The sequence below is a fragment of the Buceros rhinoceros genome, unplaced genomic scaffold (genome assembly GCF_000710305.1).
Source record: "Buceros rhinoceros silvestris isolate BGI_N320 unplaced genomic scaffold, ASM71030v1 scaffold33558, whole genome shotgun sequence".
Classification (NCBI taxonomy): domain Eukaryota; kingdom Metazoa; phylum Chordata; class Aves; order Bucerotiformes; family Bucerotidae; genus Buceros; species Buceros rhinoceros.
The window spans coordinates 775-9,938 of record NW_010426965.1 but is presented as its reverse complement, the minus strand read 5'-3'; the positions used below and the strand labels follow the sequence as shown (position 1 = coordinate 9,938).

Genomic DNA, 9,164 nt, shown 5'->3' with positions numbered 1-9,164 from the left:
GAATGTTTTTCCCCCCCCCCCCCCCCCCTCAAAGTACTTTCTCCACTCACCGTAGTGGTATTTTCCACATTTCTCTGCCGTGAGAAGAGCTAGATGCCCAGCAGTGCCTGTGAGGTTAAAGTCTTGTGTGGAGCCCTACAAGTTCCCACCTGGTTTTAGTAAAGCTGTAGACTTGGATAGTTCTCTCTGAAGGTCATGCTTCAGGGCACTGGTACGTGCTCTACAGCACTGTAACATATTGCATACCTAACTAGACCGGCAGGCCATCCTCAGACAGAAAGCTGTTACCTGTCTTTAGCCCAGGAATAGGAACTGCCTATTCATGATATTTTTGTCCTTTCCTTCTCCTCAGTATAAGTAGAAGAATGCAAAGAATAAAGATAAATGTGTTGCTTTGGTCTTTTGTGCACCTCTAGGATTGTGAATAGAATGATTTAAATAATTACAATTACTGTAGAAGAGCTGGCACATTACCTGCAACCAATCCATGCTGTTACGGGAGGATTCATAAAAATTCCATCATAACGAAAGGGAGAGAAATCGTCCCTTCTATTCTCTTTCTCTCTCTCTTTTTCCATTAGCAAAAGATACAAATGATTCTGCCTGCAGAAGTATAGGTGTATAGGTGCTTAAAAAAACCCAATAATCCACCTTTTCAGTTAAAGGCAAAGGAAAGATCACCAGAAGGAAATACCATATTTCAGATAATCTGTACATTTCTTCAGAAGATTTAATGTCAATTTAATTCAGAGTTTAAAAACTTCACTTAGGCTGTGCATCTTTTCATGTTGAAATACAAATTATGCAACATATATATCCTATAATTTGAAAAGACGCCCACAAAATTTTACTGAACATTTACACAAAGCACAACTCATACTACATTCAAAAAAGCTACAAAACTCATGAAATTAGAAAGCACAGTGGAAAATTGCCCTGGCTAGCACTATAGAGACACAGTCTTTAATAATAAATGGTTGGTAAAGCCTTTTCTGACTTAGATACCTAGTTAATTATGTTAAGACTGCTTTCTTATGAAGTTTTTAAAAACTAGAGCGGAGAAAAGAATGTGTATATATCACCACTTCTGTTCCATTTCTATTAAATAGTTCTATTTATCATTAAAATATTTAATAACATATTACCTTCTGTTTTAGTACATAAATAACCACGGTTGATGGAATTTATATTTAAATGTTAAAATCACAGTTTCAATTCATAGTACTTAGGTTTTTTCAGAAAAATGTTCTGATCCTAGGAAGATTTATATGTGTTGTTAAATTGATGTGCTCTGGGTAATCCTGATGAAGTCAAGTGGACTGCTTAGAGAGTGTAAAGTTAAATCCATCAATAAATCACTGCAGGATTGGAGCCAAGCTGATATTCTTCTCTGTCATCCAAAAATATTCATTGTCGAACCCAAGATTTAGTGTGCATCTCTGAACTGTGACTCTAATAAGCAGTATAGGGCTATCATATCCTAGCTATCATATCCAAAATAGAGAATAATGAGTGTTGTCCAAGGATTTGGATGAATTGGTGACTTTTGCTGCCTTCTAAAAGGCCAGGCAGATCAGACCCTCAGGTTTTACTGAGAGTCCTCTCCTTAATGTGTGGAAATCCCATGTGGTCCCTCTGGTTTCCTTGCTATCCACCTCTAGAGTCTGCCACTCCTTGGCTAACCCACTGCAAGTTTGGAAAGACTGAACACTCCATTAAAGAAACTTTCTGGGAACGGGGTTTTGACACTGGCATTGTTTTTCTGTTGGAATTGAGGGAAAATGTTGCACCCTGAAAAAGGTCTTGAAGAGTTGGCCTGCATGGGGAGGGAAGGGTGGGTTAACACTTTGTCAAAATCTTTACTTTTAATTCTCTGTTGGCAGTGTCAGGGTTGTGCAATACATAAATACAGGTTCAAGGAGATTCCCCAGCACACACCATCTATTTGAGAGCTGAATTCAATCCAAACATTGGCACCATGGTTTTGCTCAGGTGTATACAAAAACTTGCACAAGCACATTCTGTGTGCTCTATCTCACAACTAATGAACCAGTGCTATCTGTGTTATTTTCACCAATTTTCCCACAAATATAATTTTTTTAAAAAAAGTTATTTATACTATGCAGGAAGAGAAAACTTATTCAGAAAGACTAAATAGTAAATAGTATTTTACCACTGTGAACTTCGAGAGTTAGAACACATAGCATTGCAGTATTTCCCTCTCGGAGGCATTTGAAACAAGCTTTTCCTCTCTTCTTTTAATAGTGTTGCCTGTTTAGGTTATAAACTGCCTTTTTCCTCTTCCTCCTTTTCCCTTGTACCTGTACAGCCCTTGTGATCAAATTGACTGAACACCTTGGCGCAATTAAAGCCATTTTTCATAGCAAATTCTACAAGAACCCCCAAAACATTTACTAATAATTTAACATCTGCAAAAACCTACTTTTCACCAATAAAATTGCCTCTTTGTGTTACGATTCCCTCAGTCTTCGGATACTAGCAGTTCTACAATACTGGGCAACTTGAGACCAGTCTGGTATCTAGATACAGCCTGCACCATTTGCTTCACACTGGAAATCACTGGCAGATCATTCACATCCTGGCCCAACTGCTGTAACCTCACAGCCAGAGAGCAATGGGGTAGATGCTGGTTGTTAAGCCCACCCTCCAAATAATGGAAAAATCACAGATGTGGGCTACCCAGGTGCCCCAGTCCAAGTGAGGGTTTTGAGCCAGCACCTTTTGTCTGGTGAGGGTCCTGGCCCAGCCTAGTTTAGTTGGTTATGCAGAGATAGAACTCCTAGATACCCACTCTTTGTTATGTCCTACTGGCAAGACTGCATGCCTGTCTCCTTAATCCATAGCCTAATTGAAATCCTTTTGTCAAGCACAAACAGCTTGACAAAACAGCTCTCTGAAGAGATGTTAAGCCATCTTCTAAGATGATGTAGAATATGAACTGAAGAATTTGTTCATGTTTGATTTAAAAGTTGATTTAAAAGCATACCCTACAAATGGCATTTTGCCGTCTGTCATTGTGCCAGACTATTCTGCACACAAAAACAGCATCGAAAATTAATTTTGAAATTATTTATCCTTGAAAATATATGATTAAGGAAGCAAGTATTCTTTAAGTTGTTGGGGTTTTTTTTCATAAATTGAAGCATGGAAATCATCAGTTATTTCTCAAAGTGAAAATATCTGCAATCAGACTAATCATCTAAAAAGTAAAATGTACTTTTTTTTGCTTCTAAATGGAATTAAAAGGATTCATTCTATACTCAGATATTATCTCAGGACAGTACAGTATTCTCCATTCAGTAATAGTTATATTCTTTTTTGTAAAGTTAATATTATTTGAAGATGGAGAACATGTAATTTTACACTCAAACACACATTAAAGATATATTTAACAATCTTTAAAGAAAATGTAAGTCCAAGTATTATAAGGATTTCAGTTACTCTCAGCATAACACTGCACAGCATAACACTGCACAGCATGACTAAGCATGACACTGCAGAGCATAACCATGCAAGAATTTAGTCCATAAATATTAAAATGTATTAGTGCGATTGCAGACCAGAATCCACTGTTATGCTGTTTGTTATTACATTTCTTAGTGGATTTAGTTAAAAACAAGATCGTCTCTTAGACCTGCTGAGGGGACTTACAAAGGGGTTGAGGAGTTAGGAAAAACAGGCTAGGTAGGCTCTTGTAACAGAAGTAAAACTGCCTGGATAAATTCCATTTTATGATAGCTTTTGAGGTTTTGAAGTTCTGTTTTTGCTTCAGCGTGTAATGGTACCGACTCTCTATTCTTCAGAAGAACACACGAGATTTTCAGTTTGAGAAAACAGTACAGAACAAGACTGCAGGCATTAGTTAGGAGATGGAGGATAGTTTCAAGCCCTTCTCTTTGGTAAGAACAGAATCATTTTTTACCAGAGCTTCACGAATCACGTAGCAGGGACCCATAGCTGCATCTACCCAGTGTCTCTTGGATTTCAGTCATAACTCTCTTGAATGATTGTGACAAAACAGCATGTTACAACACAGTTACACCTATACAAAAATGTTTTGACTAACTAATTACTAATTGCTACATGAAACACCCAGACGCAGAGAGACAGCCATGAAAATAGGCAAAATGATTACTTGAGCCCGCCTGCCTTTCTCACATTCTTAGTCTTGATTATGGAGCAACAGATAGCAACCACAGGGTTAGACAGGCCCGATTCCCATGAACATTTGGGATCATCGTATGTGATATAAAGCTCATAAGAAATGAATTTAAAATTTTCCACTTCAAACCCCTTCAAAAAACTCCTGGAGTGGCATAAAATGTAGACAGCAATCAAACTAAAATCCTCTCTTCTCCCATTAGGTGGGAATATTCCAACAAAAGGTTTTAGTTGTAGATGTTTCTTGTCTGGAGGCAGAAGTCTGCAAATTTTACCCTGGAGTGGTTTCATCCTGATATTTAAGACACATTTTTTTTTCTTTGTTCAGTCAAGGAAATGTAAGTTCACATCTTACAGAATGCAAAATAAATAATTCATTCTTCTCCTTGATATAGAATAAATTTCTAATCCTTTTACCTTCTTAATTTCCCCATTTTTCAAAGTCAGATTTATCATCAATATCTGATTGTGGAATCCAGATGGACACAGAGTTAAAATACTGTGTCTCTAGCAAGAACAATAACAAGGAGGAAGTCGGGAGAGGAAATAATATCTGTGTGCAGTCAGAGGACATTAAATGATCTCGCTTGTATGTAAGGTGGAATTGGCCAAAACCGCATAGGTCAAATATGCAGGACACCGACCTGTGCTGATCTGCTCTATGTTCCTCTGAGTCTTGGCCTGGTCTTGACCTGTGGTGTTAGTCCCTTGTTTCTTACAGTAAACATCTGACAGCTCTCACACAGGCTCCACACGGCTTTAGTTCCCAAATAGTTTTCCTTAGCAGGAAAACCTTAGCATGTATTGTGGGGGAAAGTTGACCTGCAAGGCCCTGTGCACCGCTGACACGTGAACCAGTCTGCACCTTTTGGCCCACGGACAGTGCAGTGCTCTCCGGTGTTTCTGGGCATGCTTCCATTTTGCTATTTTGAAATTCTAATGTCAGTCTCTCTAGGTTATTTTACTCAGTTTCCTTGAATTTTAGATATTCTTAATGTCTTCTTATTTTATGATCATCTGAGACTATTGCATAAATATCTCTGAAATACTGGTTGCCCACCAATGTCAAAGAACGGTTCTCATACTCACTGCCGAAATCACATTCTCCGTCAATGCCCTGGGCAGGCTGGAAAGATGCCATCAGCACCAAAATAATCAATTTCAACAATGAGAAGATGCAGATCACATGGGCAGCAAGAGAACTATTTCCCGGAGAGAATGTATCATTTTCTTATACGTGAGTACCGATAGTGTCTATTCTTCTCTTCTTAAAGGATTTATTTTGGGAGGCTGAAATATCTAAGTTCATTGGAGTCTTGTGTGAACTGTACCTAAGAATGATTTTAGCCTTTGTTAATCATCCGACATAAAAAATGTTTACATTCACAGCCTGCTTCAGAGATGTACAAATTAATAAGCCTGCTGTCTTTGTGCTAAATGCTAATTACACTACTGAAAATGGGTTTTTTCTACATAAGTGTTCATATTTTCCTTATTATTTTCCTTATTAACTGAAGTCATTAATGACTAACAGAAATGTAGTGTTTTGGTTAAAGTCAGTCATAGTGCTTGATCTTCCCTTTTCTTTCTGGGTGGTATATATGAAAGAAATTTTAGCTGTATAATCTTGGAAACAGGTTTACGAAAACAGACTTGCCTTGTTAGGAGAATTTGAAAAAGTTAAAAAAAAAAAAGAAAAAATAAGATAAAGGAATTAACTTGCGTTAACTTGTTAGAGTGCTCCATTCACTAGTATTATTTCATTTATAGATTTGATGAAGTCAAACACAAAGTTTGGAAGCCGTGCCCAACCTATTTATTGGATCAAGATTATAATTCTGGATGTCTTTTTAAGACAGAAGGACCCACACTTGCCATCTCTATCAGGAATGGAAATGGAAGTGAACAGCTTTTTTCTAAAAGACTAAAATCTGATTTTTATAGTGAGTATGTAATATTACTTTGATAGTCCTAGTGTCTTCACTGATTTTGTAGTTGTCCTTAGTTGGAGAAGAAATCGGTTATATTGGTGTATAAAACACTATGTGTGTGTGCCAAAAACAAATTATAATTATTTTGTGATGATTTTCATCCCTTGCTGTCATCAGTAGTTACACAGGCTTCTCTGTAGCTGCAGCTGAGATTACTTGAGACAATCAGATTTGTCCCAAAACACAGTTTCAAAATCAGAATGAAAATACTAAAATATATCGGTGTGCTTAGTCTAGTGTGGGCCTGATTACTATTCCCATCAGGAAAATGAATAAAAGTTCATAGTTTCTTGTCTCAGTGCTGGCTTTGTCATCTTTCTCATATTTTCAACCCTCTATTCTTTTACCATCTTCCATGGGATGCAAGGCAACAATACTTCCTATCAAAAAGACTGTCATAAAACTATCATCAGATATGAATAGAAATCAGTTGAGTGGCTCTGGTACAGTCTGACAGCATTAAAGAGACATCATCCTATTAGTAGAGAGATGATATTCCTGGTTTTGTTAAATACCTCCTGCCTTCAAATGTATACTTCATATCTCTGTCACACTATGAAAGTGTGACATCAGTTATCAAAATCTTCTGGAATTTCACAATTTGTCATAGTTACAGCATGTAAAGTGAAGGAATTTTTTTTCTGATAAAAAATACAATACGTGGGAAAAAAAGTATTTCAAATACATTATTAGCATTTATTAATAGTGTTTAAGCAAAAGAGATGAAACAAAAACCTGTCAAGGCATCATTCGCGCCACACCTACTTTGAGAATACTTTTATATCTCGTAATTTTACCAATATCTGGTAAAGTATGGAAAGCTGCAGCCTTGAGCCTTGAATTTTGTCTTATTAAACACACACACTGATAAAATGAATTTCTAAAGGGTTAGGTAATAAAAGCACAAATACCAAGGATCAGACTTAAGTCTTTAAATTAGGAAGGCAGAATTTTCATAATACCAAAAGGCAAGTAGAAGGATTGAGAAAGCAGGTAACACTGTTGTCACCACTTTATAACCCATCACTGAAGGCTGAATATAGATCAAATCATTGCATGCTCTTTGGACCATTTGAAAAGTGAGGGCTAGATTCAGTTGTGCACAGAGAGTATGAAGAGACTCTAATCCTTCCTTTGAGTGCTTGTCTTTGGTTCCTGACATGAGGTAGGACTTGCTTTTGAACGCGGCCCTAGCATGGAGAGCAGTGTCATTGTGTCAAGCTCCATTTTGATGTTTAATCAAAGCAGGTGAGCTACAAAAGTGTGTCCTCCAAGAATCCACCCTCTTCACTTACTACTTAGAGAAACATTGAGACAAGGAAGGGAATAAAAATCATTTTAACTGAAAAATACTTTTTTTTAAAGGGACTGTGGTATAATTTGGATTTCTTCTTCTTAGTAAAGCCCAACCGACCAGAAAATGTGACTTTCTTCTGGAAGGAGAACACCGTTACTGTAAGCTGTAATAAACCAGAGAGAGCTGTGAAGTGCTTGAGACTTGAGCTTCAATACAAAAGCAAGTTTGACAAAGAGTGGCAAGTGAGTTGGACATGGCTTTTTAAATCAACATTGGAAGGAGCTGGAAGTGTCATCTCCATAGAAAGTAAAACAGAGTTGTTTTCAAACTGTTCTCCCATCCTATATTTTCAAATACAACTGGTAGCAGAAAACAGCTAGACTTTTTGGATTCTGGATCCCTGCCATGCCAGAAATCATTTACTTTTTGAGTTACATCTAGTTGCCACCTGGAGAGCTGAGGACAGTCTAAGAGAAATGTCATATATCCAGAATAGAAGAGTTTTGGAAAGTAAAAGCAGAAAGCAGAGTAAAGAAAAGAAGGGACAAAAAGGGAGGAAAAATCCATGAAATAGAATGAAAGACATGAGATGGGATATTTAGTTATTCTAAAACTAGACATCAATTATTTCTAAATATTATTTCATTGACTTAAACTTTTCCAGACTTAAATATAACTTGTAAATACTTTGTGGATTGAAGTGCCTTTGCATATTGTAAATATACAAATGCAACATAGTGCGCTATGTAGTGATTGTTGTGACCTTCAACTCAGTATCAGACAATGAGGAAGGGATATGAAGAGTGTAAGTCAAGAAACAAAATTCCTCAAAACTCAGAGAAGTTAAAATTCAGTTCTGAGGTTTGGATTGGCCTATCCCTTGTCCTATCTGTGACCATGACTGAGTGCTGGGTTCCGAAGCACTGTCTTGAAAATGAGAATTAACAATGCTACACCTTCCTTCTCAGTCCAGAACTTCTAAGTGCTGCAGTGTTGGAGAGCAAGGCTTTGATCCGAGGAAATGCTATTCTTTCCGGGTCAGACTGAAGAGGCTAGTACCCTACTGCAACGTAGTTAACTACAGCAGTGACTGGGAAGCGGAAACATTTTGGATGAATGGCACATTATTAGGTAACAGTGGTGCTACGTTCCTGTGTTGTCCAAATACAAATGGGAAAGTGATGATGGCAAAAGAGGCTGAGAACATTCAGCAAATTGATGTTGCATTGTTGTGGCCCATCTTTAGTTATCAGAGAAAGTTCATGTGGATGTCCGATCGCTCATGTTTAACTTCTGTCCACTTTGTTCCTATTAGCCCATAACACTATCAATTTATGTCATAATCAGAAAAGTTGAGTGTCATTGTTTGTGTTACAATAGTGTCTAGGGTCCACCAATGACAGCTACATGATACATGGGGTGTGCAGGTGAACCATGTCCACACATGCGGACATCAACCTTGAACCCTAAGAAAAACCTTGATGCCCTGTTTTTGAAGGCAGTTTGTTTTGAAAGTACATCCAACTGAACTGCAGGACCAGAAGTCTTAGCAGTCTGATGCTCATATGCGCTGGGTTAATCAAAACAGGCAGGATGGGGGAAAATAAATGAAAACAAAGTCAGTATTACCACTTCTTTCCCACCAGGCAGACACATTTAACCAACTGTGATTGACTTTGATTAGATCTTAGATG

At 37.5% G+C, this 9,164-nt stretch overlaps 1 protein-coding gene across 1 annotated transcript in view; it reads left to right on the top strand.

Annotated features, from left to right (window-relative positions):
* Nucleotides 1–8,792, top strand: part of LOC104498347 (cytokine receptor-like factor 2) — a 10,166-nt gene extending 1,374 nt beyond the window's left edge. The window contains exons 2-5 of the mRNA XM_010141704.1: nt 5,308–5,419; nt 5,953–6,125; nt 7,573–7,712; nt 8,439–8,792. Of these exons, the coding sequence (XP_010140006.1) occupies nt 5,308–5,419; nt 5,953–6,125; nt 7,573–7,712; nt 8,439–8,792 (779 nt within the window). The remainder of the gene's footprint in view (nt 1–5,307; nt 5,420–5,952; nt 6,126–7,572; nt 7,713–8,438) is intronic.
* The last annotated feature ends 372 nt before the right edge of the window (nt 8,793–9,164 follow it).